Below are 21709 nucleotides of genomic sequence, written 5' to 3' on the forward strand. Positions count from 1 at the left end.
ATTGGCATGTGAGGAGAAAACGTGGCAAAATATGATTTTTGGAAATATCTATATCCATTCCATCAGTGCTCAGTACTGCCCAAATATTTAGAGAGAGCCAAAAGAAAAAGGTGGATTTTGATGGTAATTCATCCCCGATCCGGTCCTGCACCACCCTGTTACCCCATGTGACCTAGTCATGTCACCCTAGTGACCCCGGCCCAGGCACTCGCCATCCCCCAGTCTGGTCCCACGTAGTCCCTGACACCACAGTTGAGCCTGGTACCCCCACTCCTGCCCCATGCAGGGATGTGGACAGCAGCTGAGCCGAACACAGGGCATTGCCCCGGGGCCCCTGCACTGTTTCGGGCTACCCGCGTCTGTGGGCACAGCCAGCTGCAGAGCTGCTCCAAGCAGCCCGGGATGCTGCCCTGCCCAGGGCTGAGACAGCTGCTCAAGATGCCATGGCTGGTTTCTCAGGGCATCCTGCAGCCTGGGGGGCATCCCCTGACCCCGCATCCCCCCCAGCCTCCTCGGGGCTGGCCAGCCCCATCCAGGCATTGTGAGCGCTGAGCCAGCAGCCATGCTTCAGAAAGTCTGACTTCTCTCTTCTGGTTGGCATTTCTGAAGAAGAAACCCCACGATGAAGCTGGCGGTGGCCAGGCTGCTCTCTGGAAGGACCAAAAAACCCCTGATTATGGTGCTTCCTCCCCAACCCTGGCCTCACATGGTGCAGCTGGAACGAGCCCTCCCGTCCTGCCCCGTTAGCTCTCACAGAAACAACGGGAAGGTTTGGGGCTCCTCTGGTCTGGGAAGGTGCCCTTCACCGTGAGGTGCAAGGAACACTAGGCTCCAGAGGCAGCCAAGGGCCCCACATCATGGCGTGGTCCTTGCTGACCCTCTCTCAGGCTGGTTTGGCAGGAGTGGGGCTGTGGGTCCCCTTCTCCAACCTAAGACCTGCATCTGCAGCACCACAGGGCACAGGAGGAAGGTGGAAATGGATATTTTTGTTCCCTGAGAGGTCTTGTCTTCCTCCTTCAGCGTGGGGCTCCTTGGTAGCTCCTGTCCTTAGTTCAGAGGCAGGGAGGAGAGAATAGGGTTGATCTGATGCAGAACTGATTGTGTCTTTTACCGGCTCTTTAAAAAAATAGTAATTAAATCTCAGCCTTTCATTGGAAATGTGTTTCTGGCTACTTTGCTACTTATCACCACGAAACTAGACGTACCATTTTCTGGCATCCTGTTAAGGCAGAAGTAATTGGGTTTGTACAAATTTCCTATTTCTAAGGGGAATTATTTTAAGTGTATTTACAGCTTCTTGGTAAGTTTTGAGTCTTGCACTCCCCATAGACACCGCAGGGCTGCCCAGCAGAGCTGAGCCTCCTTTGTGCCAGACGGGCTTGGGTGCTCAGTGCCGCAGTGTCCACCACCCGACCCGGCACCAGGAGTCCGCCACGTCTCACCAGCGAGGCACTGGGGCATTTCCATCTCCCTGGGCACCCATCCCTGGGGAGGACGTGTGCTCGGGGGGACACTGGTGCTGCTGGCTGTGACTGCAGTTCACAAGTGTGTCCAACACCTGCAAGCTCCTGACTCACGTCTCTCCGCTGGTGTCTCTGGAGACACCAAAATGATAACCATCTCAGCCGCCTTATAGATAGTGGCTCAGTCGTCAAGGTTACCGGTCCCTCTGCTTTAATTAAGCCGACAGACACGGCACGGGGTATCTTCAACAGCGGGGGGGGGGGACACCAGGGGTGCGGTGGGTTGGCATTCCCCGAAGGGGTTTGTGAGCAGCACGATAAACCTGGGCAGATGAGCCCCCCTGCAGGTCACTGCTGTTACTTTAGCTAATCTCTGCACTCATTAGGATTATGATTAACACACTAATGAGGCACCTTTGGCTCCCCATAGCATGGAAGGGGTGGCTGGGAGCAAGAAAAGCAACTGCATCGGTGTGACAGTGTCTTTGTGGTGACAGTGCCGCTTTCCCACCCTGGAGAAGGCAGCAAAACCAAGGGGCACTTTAGCATCCTGCTGGTTCATGACCGCTTTCTCATGGTGTGAGTGAAAATACTCCCCTTAGATAGCAGGCAGCAGCCCCCCATGTCTGTGTGAGTTACACAGGGGCTCCAACCTGCCCAGGGGGTAGTTGCCATGGGCTGTTCTTGAAGAGGACTGAAAACTCCCTTGCAACCCCATGCAGCACCTACACCAGACATGTCTAGGTAGCGACGAGAGTTGAGGACTTACAATAACTTCTGAAAGGAAGTTTTGTGCTCGAAAAACACAGCATCACCTTCTGCCAGTGTCATACTCTCTCTTGCAGTGGCTTTATTTAGCTCCTGTCCTTTTGTTTCTGGCTGGCGGCCAAAGCACAGAGCAGGCCAGAGATTATATTGTTGATTATGTTAATTTAATAGGAAGAAGCATATAATAGAAGACAAGTGAGTGGAAAATAGTGTCAGCAAAAGGGCTGAAGTAAGGGCATATGTAGGAGGGAGGAAGATGTTGGCCCTGGGAGAGACGGGTAAGCTCAGTGCTTGGGCTGTGTCCCCTAGCCCAGAGTATCACACAGGCTGAGCATCCCCCTGAGTGAGCAGAGCAGCAAGCAGTGCAGCTCTGGTACCACTGCCACTGTCACCCCAGCATGGCCCCCCAAAATCTGGAGTCATCACCTCTTTCCTGCAGCCCGGAGGTGAGTGGCTGCAGCAGCAGGAGCCCTGGGCAGAGGGCTGGCAGCTGTGGGGATGTGAGTGGTTCACCTGGGCTCTGAGCTATGTAAATCGTCCCATTTCTTGTGCTTCAGCCTCTCTGTTCTCTGCCCTTTGCCATGGGGCACTGGGAGCACTGCTGGCGCACATCTCACCCTGGCCTCGCGGAGAGCTCAGTGGATCCCAGCCTGCCCAGTGCCACCTTGCAAACCTGCTTTTTCAGGAGGACTGGGCATGAAGAGAGTTGGTCTTGGGGTAGATGGGCTGATATACCACCCCCAGATGGCTGCTTTCATCCTCCAGAAGCACTTTGCTGCTGGATGGGGAGAGGGGCTGCTCCCAAAGGGACATGACTCGGCACTTGAAGAGATTCTCAGTTCTCAAGAGAGCTGGTAGCCAACTGACTGGAGCAGAAGAGTTAATCCAAAGTGAGTCATTCCCCCTCTCCCCAAGGTTGAAACATTAAACCATTTTTTTATGAAAGGCAAATTAAATCCCACAAGTCAGAGCCAAGAAAAAAGAATTTATCAAAGAGCAGAAGATGCTACTGGGTGACTTGCAGGCAGGAAGAGGGAGCATTTGCTCAGCATCCCAGGGTATTACATCTCTGTCTCTCCTCCAATGCAAAGAGTGCTGCCATTCATCTATTTTTAATAACAGTGACGTAGGCAGCGAGCCTAACTTCAAGGCTGGGAGCTTGTCTTCTTCCCCCTGAGTATCTGCCCTGACTCATCTTCCTTTCCAAGGACTCTTCACAGCTTTGTAAACCCAATGAAGGAAGAAAGGGAAAACAAAACTGAAGGAAAAAAAGCAGATTAGACAGCAAACATCAGAGACAGGGAACTGTTCTGGGAGAGGAATAATAAACACTGGGACTTTGCTGGCTCAGGGAGTCGGGGAAATTTAAGGGGCTGGGTGACTGGCATGTACCTGGGGCCATGGTGATCTGAGAGCGGGATCTCTTAGACAGCTGAGCAGGGATCTGGTAGTAGCTGGATGCTCGTAGGTCTTGAAGCTCTGCAGAAAGGGCAGAGCTGAAGGTGTCTGAGCCTGAGGAGGCTGTGGGGGAACAAGCTGAAGAGCTCTGCTGTGGCAGAGGTCTTCGATTTCAGTGCCATGAAAGGGACGGGTCTCCTGCACTGCTGTAATCACAGAGATAAGGGCAGCAAGTGTGAGGAGCATAACCAGAGGAGGGGAGGCTGCTGCTCCACCTGGAGAGGCAAAAAGCTGTGCTTTCATCCCAGGGAGGAGCTGGTTTATCTGGGGAGTGAGGACGGTGCACCAGGCAATGCAGGAACCCTTTTGGTCCTCAGCATGGGGCAGAAGAGGCAGGACTGATGGCCATGTGGGCTGGTGGCCTTGATGCTTAATAGGACTGTGTGGTCTCTTTGGGTGTCCAGCATGGTCCAAGCCAGTGCAAGTCCATACTTCTGCAGTCTGGCGGGTGTTGCTGTGAATACAGCTTTAGTATTTTAATATCAGACAATTCAAAAACTCAGGTGCTGCTGAAAGGAGCTGTGCCCCGGGGCCTGCCCTGAGCACTGGGGTCTCACCCTTTGCCCCTCAGTGCCTAAGGGCTGGAGCATGGTCTGATGGGCTCTCCCCAGGGCTTAAGCCACCCAGGCAGTGACACAGAGTCAGTCTGGGCTCGCTGTCCCGCTGCTCGCACAGCCTCATGGTGGGGAGCATCACAGAGCAGGCTGGAGCGAGCTGACCAGCTCTGTGCCGCTCCATGCCCATGGTACCACCAGGAGGTTGGCTACAGCCACACCACGGCACCATTGCAGTGTGGGCAGGCTCCGAACTGAAGCCAAGACAGCAGATGGCCGTGATGAGCAGGCAGGGGAGCACAAGACCACGGCATCAGCCTCAGCATGGCAGCTGCTGAATTTGGAATATCCATCTGCCCCAGCACAAGCCCCCTTTGGCTCCCGAGGCAGGGTGTCCGGCGCTGTGCCAGCCTCCTGCCCACGCTCTGCCCAGCCTCCTGGAAGAGGAACGTGGAAGATGCTCTGGCAATCCCACCGTTGCCAGGTCTCGTGCAGAGACACGTGGTGCTGGGTTTGGGCTGAGGTGGCAGCATGGCTTTGGGCACAAGGACATGCTGGTTGCCTTGTTGGCACCGGTGGTGAGACAGAAATGTTAACCTTGTTCCTCACCAGCAGGCATGTAAATCCTCGTCCAGAGGACAGCATGCAAGCAGCCCCCGCAGAGCCCTCCTGGCTGCCGGGAAGATGGTCATGACGTGACGAGGTGCAGGTGGTCCAAGCGTCGCCCCAGCTGTGCCTTCCCCTGCTCCGAGCGGTGGGAAATGCCCTCTCCCCCACAAGCCAACCTCACTTTTGTCTGCAAAGGCCAGCTGCAAGGCTGGCTGGGGGAGGTGCAGGTGGGAAGATGTGCCTCTAGGGAGCCTGTTAAGATGCTTTTCAAAATCTACAGGGTTTGGTGTGTGACTGAAAGCCTAAAGGGGTCATTTTTCATGACTGTCGTGTTAAATGTCCACCTAAGACGGGCTAGAAAAGGGACAATCTTGACATTAGACAAGGGCAAATTCCAAGTGTTCCCACTGGGACCCTCTCCTCTGGCTCCTGTGACATGACTCCAGATCTCCATTGGTGTAAATCAAAGCACAGTTTGACCAATCCTATTTAAAGATGTTTTCCCTAGATGGGTTTCATTACGTAAAGTATTTAATGGGTTAAATTACTAAAATGCCCAATCTCATCACAGTACTGTGAAGTCAAACCACTGTCTTGGTCCCTTGGGAGGGGAGTGAGACTTGTTTAATTTTGGAGCCCACAAAACCTCTCTGTTGGGGAAAACACCTGTTCTGCTACTGTGGAGGCAAATTTGCATGGCTACATTGCGGTATTTTTCTCCTTGGGAAGGAGAAATCTCTCCAACTTCTCTCCTCTCGGGCATTTCCAAAGCCCAGAGGAAGGGAATTCCCCCTCCTGCCTGCTCTCACCCAACTTCTCTCATGTTTATTTTTATTGCCACCCTGTGAGTTAACCCTTGGCTACTCTTTTGCCAAACCGGTTACATTTAAAAAGCCAAAGGATCTGTCTGGGGAAGAGAGTCAGTCTGAGAGCAGAGAGGAGCAAACCGCAAGCCACACAGTTCTTTTCTGGAGTTTGCATGGGACAGCCAGCCTGGGGGCAGCTGGGGGAGCGGGGAATACCCACCACGAGCAGAGCTTCCTGCAGGATTTACAGGCTGTGTGAACCTTCTGGGATGCAAGAGAGAGATCGTTAGAACACAGTACGCTGTGACATCTGCAAGACTTTGCCTTTGATGTGTCTCTTTGATGAGTCTTCTAATGCAATGTTCATTTTCCTCTCTCCGGGAAAGAGGAAGACTACAAAAGCCACTCGTCTTCTGAAGATTTCAAGGTCACAGATTTGCTGGGGCACTTCTGCCAGCTATGAGGAGGGAAGGGGGACTTTCTGCTGTTGCTCTACATACACACGTGGTCACCAGCAAAAGCCACGTTTTTGCGCTTTGGAAACGCAGGCCTTGCCTTTGAGATAAAGCTGTAGGAGGGGTAGTAAGACAATTTTATTTCCCTTTCAAAACAGGGATCATTCATGACATACACCACAGGACCTCATGCAATGTTACATGAAATACAGGATAAGTGTTGCCCACTGAGATTTAACTTTACTGAATCACACTGGCATATTTCAATGATGTTACTTTGCACCAGCTCATGGGATAAATGCTTATTCCTGGGCATTACCAGTAAGATATCTGCAGGTCAAACGCAGAGACAATGTATATCTTGTTTGGGAAGCAAAGAGGTGAAATTTATGATGGGGAAATGGGGAAAGAGAACACATTTGCTTTATTGCCGGGATGAGCTCCCAAAAGAGGAGTAATAAAAACCTACCGCCAGATGTCATCTTGACGCTAACAAACAGCTTCCAAACCAGCAGGGCTGAGGGGTATTGGAGGAACAGTGAGATGAAACAAGCACTGAGGTTTCTTTAAGGGGGTACAAGGCTGCAGGGATCACTGCGCCCTGGCACAGTGAATGACCAAGGAGATGGAGATGTTTCAGAGCTGGCTTTGTAAAGTCTTTTCAACTTGCTTAGATAATTCCCAGAAAAATGTAAAGCACAGAAATTTAACTTTAAAAAAAGAGTTAAAAAAATTAGTCTTGCTGAAAAGCCCCATTTTGGAGCTCAATTCTGTGTGAGTGTCAGAGAGCAGAAGACACTGAAGGATCTCAGTAGTTCCATCTGCTTCAATGCTGATTAAAGTATGATGGAAACAATAATAATTGTTTAATGGCTTAATTACAGAAGCTTTGCTGCACCCTATGTTTGAGCTGTTATCAGAACAGATGTTTGCATATGGTTGATATTTAACATTTAGGAGTGTGGGAAATTTTCCTGTGAAGGAAATCCAGAAGGAAAATAAAGAAAATAGGTCAATATTTCCCCCCTCCCCAAATGCTTTTAATCTGTTACCTGTGCAGAAACGATTACATTTTTTTGTAGTTAAATATACAGAGAAAGTTTCACTGTAGACATAGGTGAAATCCTGAGACTAAATTTAATCAATAAATTGCAGAGTGGGGATTTCAATCCTACTGTAAGGATAAATCTCTGCTCAGTATTATTTGTAGAGTTGGTGCTAACATTTCAACATGAAACTCCCTCAAGCACATTTTGGATTGAGCTGAAAAGATTAGATGTAAACTTAACGACAAAGGATAGTGGGAAAACGCATTACTAATATAGTATAGCAAGGCTGAGTGATGTGTTCATGTCTGAGACCCTTTTTAATTACAGCTCTGCCGATTTTAACTGTTTGGGATTTGGTTGTTGTACCCAAGACTCTACAGCAAATGAACTTTGTTCTTTCAAGTTTTGGTAAAAATTTGCCAAAGATGAAGTCAGGGGAAAAAAAAAAATCAGTCCCTTGCCAATGTAAAACAAAACCACCACCCCCCTCACAATCACTTAATGGGATGTTCTAGTCTTGCCATGCTTTGGAACGGATACTTAAAGTTTGGCCATGCATCCTTGCAGGAAGGAAGGTATCTTTTTCTATACCTGCTACAAGGTGCCTACATGTGGATAAGCCATAATTTGAAAAAGAACAATTTGTATGCGAAAATCACAGACTTATTACAGCTTGGCAGTCAAAACCTCAGCATAGTTGAGATGCACGAAGCAGGCTGCAGGCAGGGACCGGGGGGGCTGTGCTGGGGGCTCGCTGCAGAGTGCTCCTCTGCTGTGCCTGACACCACGGCTGGGCTGCAGGCGGCTGGACAAAAAGGGAAGAGTTCGTGTGTAACGCTGAGGTTGCAGGGCCCGGAGGGAGGAAGAGACCCGAAGCGGGGATGAACTCTGGGGGAAGTGCGGTAACCGGAGGCAATGACAGCCGGGGCGCCGCCATGGGGCCCAGTACGGGCACCTTAAGGCCGGGCGCTGCCCACCGGTGTGCCTGGCAGTCGGGGCGCGGGGGAGGACCGGCGCCGGGCCGCCTGCGCTGCCGGTCAGCAGCTAGGGCGCAGGCCCGAGGCGGTGCAGGCCCAAGGCGCGGTGAGGCCCCGCGGGCCGCCAGGCGGCTCCTCTCGAAAAGGGCGGGGGTCACCGCGCTTCCCGGACGGACAATCGGTAGTCGGTAACCGGCTGGCGCCCAACCCCAGGGGCTCCGTCGCCGCCGCCAGCTCCCCTCAGCACCGCGCGCGGCCTGCTTGGGGCCCGGCTCGCTGCCCTCCGCCGTGCCCGACCCGCTGACAGCTTCCCGCCCACCGCTGCCTATAAACATACGGCGATTGGCTCTTCTGTCAGTCAGTCAGCGCGCACACCACGCTCCTATTGGCTAATTTCCTTATTTGTAATCCGCCCTCAGAGGCTGGCCAGTGAAAGCGAGGCGCCCCTAGCAACGCCCCTCTCTCTTTCTTGCCACTGGCTCCCGCTCTTCTCTAGGGCGTTGCTGTCTCTCGTATGGTTGGCCAAATTGCCTGCCTGTCGAGTGGCTCACGACCAATTAGAAAGGGGCACTCACGTGGACTACCTGCGAGCCCCTCCTCTCGGCTTCCCTTTCTCCATTGGTCGGGTGCCACCGCCGTCCAGCCTCTCCCGGCTCCGATTGGCTGCTGGGCAGGGGCGGTGCCCGGCCGGCGCTGTGGGCTCCAGACGCGTGAGGGGGAGGAGGCGGGGGCTGCGGCCGGGGGAGGAGGAGCCGCGGTGATCACGGCCCCGGGTCCCGCAGCTGGGCTCCCGCCTCACATGGGACCCCCTCGCCTGCCGCAGCGGCGGGGCAGAGCTTCGCCGGGCTGCTGAGGGGCCGGGGGTTGGCCGCGGCTGGGGCATGCAGCCATGAGAGCCCGCGCCGCCCGCAGGCCCTGCTGGCGCCGCCGCTCAGGTAACGGCCGGCGCGCGCGCGGCGGTTGGGGACAGGGCGCGAGGGGCGGGGGGGTGGGACGACGACACACGGACGCGTTTCTGCGGGGCAGCCGGCAAGGGGGGGGGACGGCTGGCGGGACGGGTGGGCAGCCCCCTTGAAGGCGCTGAGGGAGCAGAGGAGCCGCTCCGGGGAAGGGCACCCTCCTGGCGGAGGGGAGGGGGCAGCCGGCGGGTCCCGCCGCCCCCCGGGCGCTGCGCTGCGGTGCGGGGACGGGTGCGCGGAGCGGCCGCGTTCCCCCCGCGGGCGAGCGGTGAGGGGCAGCGGGTGCCGCGGCGGCAAAGCCGGCTGCAGGAGCCGTGCCCGGATCCGGGAGCAAGGGTCTGCCCTGGGGACGGCTGAGATCTTTGCCCCGCCGCACCGGGGTTGCCTTGAACATGGTCGCTTTGCCAAGAGGTGTGAAAGCTTGGCTCGGGTTTTGCTATTTGAAGTGCAACCCTGTAAGAATACATGAATCATGGTTTAATGACAGGCTCGGCTGTTCAGGTGGATGTATGTGCATATGTGTTTGCTTTATGGCCTTCAGATGAAAGGCGCTATATAAATGCAGATGATTGCTCTTAATGTTGCTTTCCTTTGGGGGTGGGAACTGTATTTGCTCGAGGCTTTCCACTTGGATACTCTGATAGGTGGTACCGTGATAGTTGAAAGGTAAAATTTCAAGACCTCTGACTTGAATGTTACTTAAGTTTATATCTTTCTGTTTGTCCCCCTAAAAAAGACTTAGAGCTAATATTTATGCTAATTTATGAGAAGCCTTTATGCTTCAACTGACTTTTTTTTTTTTTTTTTAGTAGAGATCAGACTTCTAGCCTATTTTATTCTCTGCAAAATTGATAGACACTACAGTTCTGGGGACTTAATTAGGCAGTGGAATTTACAACCCAAGATAAGGCTTTTTTTATGAGAAACTGTGGTATGCCCAGTGGACTAGCCATAAACCTTTCTGTTTAGTCATCATCTTTGGAAATTATTGTTGCATACTATATCTTGATAGGCCAATAAAAGTGTCATTTTCTGACTCTTGCAGAAGTATACTCTACAGCTGGAGACATGGCTGTGTAGCTCCATTGTCCTTTGGTTTGTCTTCATGTAAAACTTGTGTGCGAAACACGGGTAGCTTGAACTGAAGGCAGAGGGGTGTGTTCCCTGTACCTGGCAGCAAGTGCATGCTCTCGTGCATTTTTTGCTTCAGATAGGTTTTGTGTTGTTTCATTGGGATGTACAGCAGGAGATAGGGATGGAAAAATCCTTGTTTCAGTGCCTAGCATTTTTGTGACAGTGGAAGGATAAGGTTGGTTCAGATAAGGTGTTCTGGTGGTATAGGCTTCCTGTAACCTAATTATACCCTCCAATTCTTTAAATTTGCTTTTGCCATTATAATTCTTTATGCAAATGGTTTCACAAATTCAGGAAAGAAATGCAGGGTTAACGGAGGGGACTGTTGCTTCTGTGTTGGCTGCAGAAAAGAATGAAGGTTGTGGTTCACTTGCATCATAGGTTCCCTTTCTGTATTCTTCCTGTAGCTGAGAACCATGCATTTGCACAGTGGCAAAGCTTTTTGTTGTATCCTTGCAACATGGTGTCTTGCAGCCTGGCACAACATTAAGCACCCTTCTAGGCAAAGTCAAAAAAGGTCCGTGTTCATAATTTTTTTTTAAAGCTCTTTTCCTGCTTATTGGTTCCCTAACGTATTCATTTGAAGTTATGTATTTATCAGTAAGTACATCTACTAATCAGCAACTGTGCTGCACTGGCTCCATCTGTTGTCCAGTTGCCAAGTCCTCTTTCTGACTTAGATAGTAAGCTGCTTTGCATATGGGCCTGTCACTTTTTCTTAAGTTGAACACCTTTCTGGTAGTGGCTAAGCCACTTCTTTATGTGACTGTCCCATTGGTTGCACTGGAGAACTGTAATAGCTCCAGACTAAAAAAACTGAGAATGGAGTTGGTTGAGATGACTTAGCTTTTGAAGGCTTACTTTGTATATTCCAGGTCCGTGGTTTCCAAACTGAGTTACATGTTTCCCCTTGGTACCAGGGTGCTTCGGACTGATATGTAAATACCAGTGGTCTTCAATGTCTCCAATCTCACTTCAAAAATTAATAAATTAGTCAAGACTCTGTTTGTGCAGCTGGTACCTGAAGTAAACATGGTGCTGGGTGTTTCACCATAACATGAAGCCATGTCCACCACATGGACTGGTGTTTCAGCTGTATTTTAAGGGTGTATTACAGAGAGTCTTTTCAATATTTGTGGGGATGATACTTTTAGCTGGAAAATACAAATCTTGACTGCCTTGTGTTATGATGTATAAATATAAAATTGTGTCTAGGAGAGGTCAGTCAGGTATGAAATTCAACCTGCTTATTTTACCTTCGTCCCTCCATCAAAAGCATTCATGTTCTCTTTTCTTGATGTTGCTGTGCTGGACTGTCACTGGCTGCATTGAAACAGCAGAAAGTTACTTCATGTCTCCTGTGACCCCCCGCAGTGCTAATAGAGCTGTCAGCCCTCAGTCGTAAACCTGGTGGAGAGGCTGAGGGGGAAATTCCTGGATTATTAAGATGTTACAATACCTGTTGGTATCGGAAGGCTTTGGTTCCCTTTGTGTTTCTCAAGAGCTAAGCAAATGCCAGCCTGCTGACACCTGGAAGGCATGAGCTGCTTCTCAGTGTCTTTACTGAGCTCTGTTTTGTTAGGCAAACATAATATATTAAAATTATCCATGTGAAGCTGCAGCTGTGTATTGTACATGATCTACTCGAGTGATTATTTAACTCTAATGGTGCTCTGTAGCTAGGCTAGAGTCTGTCTGCACTGTGGATTGGAGTGACTAAAACCAGGCTAGGAGAGGAATGGATTTTTATTTTTTTTTTGCAAGGTCCTTCTGTAGAAGTTTAGTTTTGTGTTATAATTGGACCCTAGAAACTGTCGGCAATTATATTATGGGCGTAAGGATCAAGTGGTTTTCTGTTTGTTTGTTTGTGGGTTTTTAATACACCTCCCCCACCCCCCCCACCCCACCGTTATATTTGCCTTCTAAATACGTGTCAGAATTTATGCCTATGCTTGATGCAAATATTTTTAAACCTACAACCTTGGCCCTGAATCCTAAGCTCTGCAGTAAGTTAATGGCTTGTCTCTTTCTGGTTGTAAACTTGGCTACAGTCACAGAATAAATGAACTGTTTGTTTCAGTTTAGCCTCTTGTGGCAGTTTGTTTGCATTATAAAACCACAATGCAGTTTAGCAGACTTCCAGTTTCTGGAGTGGTGTAAGGGCTAATGCAGGTCTCTTCTGAGGAATGTCAGCCGTAGTTGTGTGGGAAGCTTTCACTGTGACAGTACTGGCTAGAGCTAGGAATTATTGCCTACAGGGGAGATGAAATTAAAGCAAAATGTTACCTACATGAAAATGGGATTTTCACGTTTGAGTGCAGTGTCATAACTAAGACTGTAAACTGGACCTGAAGTCTTATCCTGTAAAATTAGTCAAAAAGACTTCAGCTTCAGGGTGAGCTGGGCCAAACAGCACAAGCTCTGGTACTTGTAGCTACCTTGACTGTAAACATTTGATACTATCTTTCTCCCGAAGACTGGAAGCTAAGTTAGAGACAAACCAAGGAACTTTCCTCTGTTAGGAAAGGGGATGACAGCAGTTGAGAACAAAATTGTGGAATGCCTGGTTTGCTTTACTTGTTTAGTTTGATTTCTTGTGTTTCCCTCCCAAACATTTTTATTATTATTTTTTTCCCTCCTCCTGGCTAATGACCTCAAAATCAATTCAGTCTTTGGAAGATTTTGTTCTTTACATTCCATTGAAGCTTTTCTGAAATTTGCACATTACTACAGTGAATTCCACCCCCCTCACCCCCCAGTTATTATTTGGTTGAGTGACACTTGCCAACATAATTCCTTCATGTTTTTGTAGTGTTGGGTTTTGAAGCAACATCAGACTATGAGTTCTAATAGTTAACTCTTGGCAAATGACTTATGTCAAAGCTTTGGCATCTTGTTCTCCAGAAAACCTTTTCAAATTAATAACATGCATCCAACAGATTTATTGCTTTCCAGGCTGAATGCCTAGTGACAGTCTTCTGTGTCTAAAAATGGTTGTTGTTGTTGTTAAGGCCATCTTTTAGGAAATTGTGAGGTTGACATTTGAGTGCAAATATGCACACATTTATAAAGATACTGGGGACAGAAGACATCTTAGTAATGAATGGAAAAGTTTTTTGGAAGGATCTTGTTTTATACCCTCAGGCATTAAAGGGATGCTGCTAAAGCTGAGAAACCTTACCCATTTTTATGTCTATGAAGTATAAAATGTTAAGTACCGGCTAATATATGTCACCTGTTAGTTTTATGTTGATGTGTGGCATGTAACTTGATGTGCTGTTTTGGGGATTTGCGGGCTTAGGCATTGTTTTCAAAGCCAAACCTCTAATTAACCAAATAAATACTGATAATATTTTTATAGTAATTTCTAAAGTTAAAAAATCAATGCATTCATGCAGTGGAGAAATGGATCTTGATATTATGTTAGGATAGATACTTTTTTTCTTCAGGGTTTGTTTTTCTTAAGCCAGGAAATCAAAATGTGGTAGGGCATGTGGGAAACATTCTGAAATTGTGCTCTTCAGTAATGTAATAAATGGATGAGTAGGGCAGGTGTGCATTTTGAGAAGTGTATTTCTAAATTTTTTTTTGTCTTGGTGGAGTTGAGTGCATTTTTCTTGTTAAAGATGTCAGAAAAATTGGTCTGAAAGCTGGGAATTTATTAGGAATTGTTTTTTAGAGTGTTCAGGATCTTTTTTAACTGGCTGTTGAGTACAGCTTAAGAGTTTTTAAACTGAGCTTTAATATGAAAAAAACCCACCCAACAACCTTGTAGTTGGTTGCAGGATTTGCAGGATAGTCTTGGGTTCTGTTCAGTGCACTTTAATTAACTGTACGAGGTAGTAAATTAAAGTACCTCTGACTGACTTGACAGTCAATTAAACCTTGGTTGATTTCATTGAGGATGTGATCATTAGTGTAATTGGCCAAAATGACAGGAGGCCTACTTGGAACTGTGCCCACTTGAAATTTTCCTCTGATTCTGCATATGCAATCCTGGGCAGAATACTAGACAAATGGAGCTCTAGCCTAATAATTTCCAAGGCTTTCGTGCCGCTGTCTGGAAAGGAGGCAAACTCTAGCAGGCAGAAATGAAGGAATGGCTTACTTGGGAATCCAGATGGCAAAACCTTCTGGGGTTTGTCTTGTGTGAAGTACTTTGAATATCTTCTTTCATTGTGGGATTTGTATAGAGTTTTGCAAAGTTCAGCACATGATTTCAGTCAATAGAATGTGTATGTGTGAGGGAGATTGTTGTTGTTAAATAGATTGAGAGGCTAGGTTGAAACTATCTTTTTTAGTTAATGGTATCTGGATACTTAAGGCAGAATTGGGCTTCTCCTCCTGTTTAAGATCCCTTACCTAACTTGGTATCTTCCTCTAGTTAAAACATTGGCAATCTTCCCTCTCTTGTTTTTGCATATATCTTGCTTTGCCTGAGAACTTAAACTTACAGTCCTGATTTACAAGTTGCTCAAGTTTGCTGGGCTGCAGTGTGGATGTGTTGTTCCACTAGATTTAGCAGAGGTGTCTTCAAGCTCCAGGGTCCACTTCGTATGGTGTTATTGTGATACTGGAGTGTCAGACTGCGTTTCTGGGGCAAATGCTTGCTCCCTTCTTTGGAAAGTGTCTAGTACATGTGGGTGCTACTCTGGTGCAAATAAATTCTAAAAAATTGTTTCTTCAATTACAGCAGGCTTTCTGGTCAGTCTCCAAAGATACTTGCATCTCCTGTTCCAGAAAAGGAATTTTTAACACTGTGATTTCTTCTCTATCCTTCTTGCATAGACAGTTCTTTCTTCATCTCCTTTAAAGTTGGCCAAATGATAGTTTGTCCCTTTCAGATCAAAAGGAATTATTTAAGCGTGCATTGAAAATTCCTGGGCATCTTCTCTATAGCTGAGGAGGTTCTCTGGGCTATTTTTCTCACCTAGGGGAGACAGAACATGCTTTGCCTTTCCATGGTGCTTCTGTACCATTTTCAGACCTTCAAGGCTCATGGGGCAAGAATATGAGGTCAGAAATTGGATCCTGATCTTCTGTGTGGCAGTCAGCCACACCATAATGTTAGGTTATGTAGTGCTATCATCTGAAAAGTGCAGTAAACTCATGCGTATGGGAGTCTGCATATAAAATTCTGTATGTGGGATTTGATAGAGATTAAATTTTCTTAATCAGGCCCTGGTAAGACTCACTTATACCCACTAACTGCCATTTAGAGAGGTAAGTCTTACTTAAGATGTTTGCAATAAACACCCTTGAAAAATACAGAGGGGTTCTTGGTTTTTTTGGTGTTGGTATTGGTGTGTGTTGGTTTTTTTCGTTTTTGGAGAGGACAACTTCAAACTAATTCCACACAGTTGAAAAAAGCTTACTTTTGAAGGAAGGGAAGGACTATGTGTTTTTTCTGATGTGTTGGCACAGAGCATCTCTGAAAGATATGCTGCATACAAAGATGGGTATAGCAGCACTGCTAATATATTCAGAGGACAGCTGGTGTGCCTCTGTTTTTTGAGATGCTCTTCAAATTTAGTGTATTGTTCAGGTTCTGTACATCTGTGTAAACAGGAGTATAATTGCCTGCTCCCTGCTTTGTGGTTATTTTGTCCACCATTATTTTTTTGGTTTTAACTTTATTGTTTCCTTCCCCTCCCTCCAGTTTTTTATTCACCCTCGGGAAAGAGAAATCTGTCCTCTTTGTGACTGCTCACTTTGTTCAGGTTTTGTAGGGGCTTATCAAATTGTTGTAAATGAGCAGTTAAGTGTGGAAAAGATGAATAACCTCTTAAGTCTAGGGTTCAAAGAAAAAAAAAATTAGGCTACCTGTCAAAGTTGACAGTCCAGGCTGAATTTGATGGGCTCCAGAGTAATCCAGATTACTTCAACATACTTTTTTTTTTTTTTTTTTAAATTGCCTTACTGTTGCTCCCCCCCACTACCTCCCTTTTCCCCTTTTCTCCTACTTGGCAAATGTAGCTTGTTTCCTGTGTTTTCAGTTGAACTGAAATTAACAGAGCTTTAAAAAGTGTGTGTGTGTAGAATTGTTCTGGCAGCTTCTTATAAGAATACTTCGTTTTTGTAGCAGGATTGCTGATGTTTTTATAAATTTGGGGGCTAGATCTTTAGTGGATATAAACTTGTCTTTCTGCCATTTAAGGAATTGGTCTTGGAATGCTCATAGCTGGAAGCTTTAAAAACAAAGGTTTTGGTGCTTCAGCTACTGTTATTGACAGCTAATAATTTTCCTTATGGCAAATGAAAGTTGATCGGGTTTTTATAGTTGGGGATCCCTTGTTCAGTCACTAATGTGAAATGGTTTCTTGCAATAGCAGTGCATTGATCACCGGCTTCTACTGAAGTAAAGCAGAATGTTACGCTTTGTGGGTTTCCTTCTGCTTAGCTGCTTGCTTTAGCAACCAGAACTTAAGTAAAAAAGAAAGGGGTGGTGGTGGTGAAAGTTGTTTGTTCACCAGTTAAATTTTGCGTTCCAAACCTATTCTTGTAATAGCCAGAGCATAAGAGTATTTCCATGGATCTAAAGGAAAAGTTCATTAAATTGTCTGACTTTGATGCTGTGTGGTTGGTTGTGGTGGGGTTTTTTGTTTCTTCATGCCCCTACTTGTGTATCTTCTGGGTTTTTTTTTTTCTTATTCCCTTAAACTGGTATAAGCTGTGTTTGAGTCCTATCAAACTTGTTAGATATATTTCCAATAATGGTAATCTCAATTTCTTGTGTTTTAGGATCCCACAAGAGTAGAGAAGACAGCAAATTACCTAAGATGTGAGAAGTCCTCCCTTAGCAAGATAAAACTTTGTTTTCAAAATGGACCGAAGTAAGCGGAATTCAATAGCAGGATTTCCACCACGCTTGGAGCGTGCTGAAGACTTTGATGGTGGCACTGGAGGAGAAGGGACTGCTTCCCAGATAGGAAGAGTCTGTACCTCTTCATACAGAGCCCTGATAAGTGCCTTTTCCAGACTTACTCGTCTTGATGACTTCACATGTGAGAAAATTGGCTCTGGTTTCTTCTCTGAGGTGTTCAAGGTATGTGTTTAGTTCTTTCCTCGCTTGATGTTGATTGCCTCATGTTTGGTGCTGAGAATGTATGAGAGTAGCAGCAGAAGTACTTTTCACTGAAGTCAGCTGCTGTTTTATTTACTTTAGTCTGGATGAGTGAGTGATGAAGAGCTTGCAGGTCTCAGATTTTTCCTCTGTCACTCTTCCAGCTGCTTTTTATCACTTTTATTTGGGGAGTTGCAGAGGTTATTTGGGAGAAACAAAAAGCTAAAAAAAAACCCAACAAAAAGTTGGTTTATCTTTTGGTCTCTGACATGTATTTTTGCATTCACGTAGTGTATTAAACACCAATGGCTATTCTGTCATATGGAAGTGTGAACGTCTTTAGTTTTAGCTAGTTTTAGTTTTGTGGGATTGTACTCATTCATTTGGTAGTCTTTGCCTCCCAACACTAGACGCATGTATTAGGAGATCGACACATGATTACTGAATTTGAAACCACAAAATTTATTGCACTGAAGTTAAATACTATTAGTTGCTCTTCTCTTGTTTCCCTTGCTGTTTGTTATGCAATGCCTCTAACTCAAATAATCAGAGATTAGTTTGAAGTAAATAGTTTGAATGAGAAAATCTGATATTGTTGGTGACTTGCTGCTATGAATCTGGGAAGTGGATAAGATCTTTGTAAAGCAATTTGTGAAATTATACAGGCAACCGCAGTTTTATAGTGCTGGTGATATTTCTGCTGTTCTGACTGCTCTGGTAAGGTTAGAGGAATAGGGCATTGAGTTGAATTCTAGGCTTTCAGGCATTTCAAAAATAATTTTTTCTTGTCCTAGCACCTTGCTTTAAACAAAGTTATCCTCCAAATTATTTCCATTTCAGTGAAATGCCAGAAGACTTTATCTCACAATATATTATGTCCATTCTGTGGCACTTTATGGTCTTTTCTTTAAGAAGTTAAACGGAAAAACCTCTTATCCAGTTTTCTTGCTGTGAATAGGTATATGAATTAGAAAATGAAAATTATTTTTATGTTGCTTTAATACCCATAGGCATTCAGATCTCCATATATACCTCTCTCCTTGTGTAAGGGCAAGTCACTCCACAGAAGTTTTTTTGTTTAGCTAGATATATGAAATTAAATTTCCACTAACACAAGTTTTTAACTCTTTCAAATGGGCAGATATGAAGAATTTTATTTGGGGTGTGTAGGAAACTTGATACGGGTCAGCTGTTTAAAAAGCCAGCTTGTATACCAGTTGAAAACAAGGTTGTTTGGGTTTTTATTATTATTATTATTATTATTAATAATTTATTTGTTTTTTTCTTATTTTCCTGCTTGGAAAACTTTCTGTAATGCATTTTGTAGCAACTGTCTTTGTATGCAGACATTTCTTAATGTGAAATGAACTGATTTTTAAAGTCCTGTGTGCCACTGGAACTCATTTTTACAGCTTTTATGGTGAAGCTGCTGTGAAGTATGTAAGAGTATCGATAGACTTGGGTCATCTCTAAGTAACTGGGAAGTAACAGACCTTGTTTGTGCGAGTTTCAGAATTCATGTTTTGGAGTAGTTTTGTCTTGGGTTTATCTCAGTGTTGCTGATTAGACATTGTGCCTTTTCCTATTCTGTAAATTCAGGATTTAGCCCTCTTTTTAATATTAGGCTTTTCCAGTGCTTGCTTTACAAATTTATTCTGTTAGTGGTATTGCCAATCATATTTATGTTGGGACTTCAAAGAGTTTTGTAGTTGAATAGCTACATACTTTGTGAATAGACTTACTAGAAATAGATGTAATATTCTACCATGCATTGGTGAGGAGCATCATGGAGAAGCACCCTGAGGCAAGGTGTTTGTGTATCCAGCAGAAAGGTATGGTATTATTGATCATTAGGAAACACAAGTAGGTGGGGGGGAAAAGTGGCTAAAAGTAAAGGTAAATTTCCAGCGTTCATAGTAACTGATTTACTAAGAATACCTTATTTTAAGAGAGAACTTGGTTTAGTCAGGTAGTGGCATGCAGAGGTAAACAGCTGTTAGAGAACTTACATTGACTGAGAGAAATCTCTGCTACCCGGTTTACCTTCCCGTGCTTAAATAAGTCTGCTAACTTTAAAAACCTTCTCCTGCATCCCCTCTTTCAGTAAGCTAAACTTGACATCACATGGCCAAGTCAGTCCACAATCAGTGGCATTGCTCTGAGAGCATGGCGGTAGTCTGAGTATCTAGTGTCTGTTTTCCCAGAAACAACCACAGACCTCCTGCAGGGAGACAAGGAGTGATAAAGCCTTTTCTTTCACATCAGTTTCAAACAGGGTCTCGCTTCAGTTTTGGCACAAAGGGGTGAGACTGCATTATGACCTTATCTTAGATGTAGTTCCATACTCATTTAAGTAGGTTTCTGTTCTGCTAGTTTATCAGCCTGACCACCTCTGTCATTAATCCTGCTGTGCTGATGATCAGATTTCACGCAAGAACCTTGATGTGCTTCCAGGAAGGAGAGCCTCATGGGGTTGACACAGTTGAAGTTCAGTCTGATCTGCAGGCTCTCAGCTAAATGATTGAACTTGAGAAAAATCCAGGATAGTTCTAGACTTACTGCATAAGCAACTTCACAAGAGCCAAGAGCAGGGAAGCCTTCCCATTAAATTAGCAGAGGTGTCTCAAAAACCCCCATGTCACCAGAGCTTTTTCAATTATGTATTTGTCTATTGTTTTGTGAGTATAATACTCAGGGTTCAGTCAAGTGATTTAGCAAAGAACACTTGGCCTGTTCTGAGGGTTTGGGATGTTTCTTTTGCTATGTAACTGACAATTGTTTTCAGTGATAACTTTCCCCTCCATCCGTTTAAAAAGGAGTTTCCACAGAAATATAGTCTATCACAGTGGATAGAAGTTGTTTTCTCTTAGCTTAGGAACAGGAGTATATTATAGCTTAGATGTATATATTGATGGTCATGTGTGCTATGAATGATCTTTTACTATTTCTATTGCACCTTGTGATTTATTTATAGTTAAAGTATATAAAGTATTAAACTAACATTTTGATTTTATTAGCTGTCACTGTAACACTTCAAATCCATGTTCACCAGAATACTGTTATAACTAATTTAGAAAAACTGAACTTTGTCAAACTATTAGCAGTCTAGTTTGAAACAGCTGACTGATTAGCACCTGTTCTAATTTTCAATGGCAAGTGCAGCACACTGAGGTTCGTTTTTAAGATTGAGCTAGGTAAAGACTGTTTATGTAAATTAACAATGCCCAGCCATGATCCCAAACCTTTAAATTCCTAGCTGTGAAAATCAGTAAGGGCTGATGGAGCTGTAAGTAATTGTGGGGGAGAGAAGCATCACGCTGAAATAAACACCATATTAGGAAATGGATACTATTAATTATAAGATGTGTGTTGAAACAGCAGTTGTACTAAAATCCAGAATCTTTTTCTATTCAAATATACCTTCAAATTCAAAGCCAGTACTAAATACTCAAGTTGCTGCAAAATTCCTTCAGGTGTTCTTGTTGGCTCTGTCTCATGTAGCTAAACTTTGAGGAAGACTGGAAATACTTCAACACTTTGGCTGAATGTTAAAAATAGACTTTTTGCATTTTTTTCATGCATATATGAAAACAAGGATCATTGATCCGATAGAGAATTGTGCAAATTCAGTGTCCCGTGTGTTTGCATGTTGGCAAGTTTGTGTTGCTGTACAGATGTGATCACTTGAGAATTTGAGTGTTTTGACTGCTGAGGAATGGTGAAGTTTTTTGACATCCAGAGAAGAATTCATGGTTTTGTCTTGGGCAGTTGTGGATGCTAATACAGTTGTTCCACAGCAGACCGTTCTCCTGTTTTAAATGCACCTAGTCATCTAATTAGCAGTACTGTCAGAAGATGATTCAGGAGGAGGGAAACAATTTATCTTTGGGTCACTGATTAGCTCTGTAGTGCAGGGATTGCTGCTATTTTAATGGTGGGCTTAACTGTTGAATTCTCCCCCCTCCCCAATAGCTAGAGAGCTGACACATATAACAGTGAGAAAAGTAATCTTGAAAGATGCATCAAAGCCATATGAATAACAAGATAGGATGAATCTTGGTGTTAATATGACATGGATACCCTTGAGAAACACATGCTGGAAATATATTGGTGCTACTCTGGGTTGTGTAGACTCCATAGCCTGTGGAACTGGCACTATCCAGGTACAAGGCTAAGTCTGAATACAAAGAGAGGACAGTGTACTTTTGGTTGACTTAACAAGGGGAGTGGTGGGTGCAAGTAAGTCAGTATCCTCAGGATACTCATGCTGTATGTGCTTATGCTGTAAGGCCTCCTATTTGAATAACCTGGAATGATGGTCCTCAATTCATCAATCAGTTATTACTCTGTATTTTGTATGATCAGACCTATGTGCCCAGAGTTTCAAAAGTGCTGACTGATCAGGGAAGGTGTG

At 45.5% G+C, this 21709-nt stretch overlaps 1 protein-coding gene across 2 annotated transcripts in view; it reads left to right on the forward strand.

Moving 5' to 3' along the window:
- The first annotated feature begins 135 nt into the window (after window positions 1-135).
- Window positions 136-21709, forward strand: part of TESK2 (testis associated actin remodelling kinase 2) — a 93201-nt gene continuing 71627 nt past the window's right edge. For both annotated transcript variants that reach the window (XM_080406135.1, XM_080406136.1), the window contains exons 1-2: window positions 136-9074; window positions 16974-17277. In XM_080406135.1, coding sequence (XP_080262261.1) covers window positions 17056-17277 — 222 coding nt within the window. In that variant the 5' untranslated portion in view covers window positions 136-9074; window positions 16974-17055. The remainder of the gene's footprint in view (window positions 9075-16973; window positions 17278-21709) is intronic.

This window comes from Falco punctatus, assembly GCF_963210335.1.
Source record: "Falco punctatus genome assembly, chromosome: 11".
Taxonomy (NCBI): domain Eukaryota; kingdom Metazoa; phylum Chordata; class Aves; order Falconiformes; family Falconidae; genus Falco; species Falco punctatus.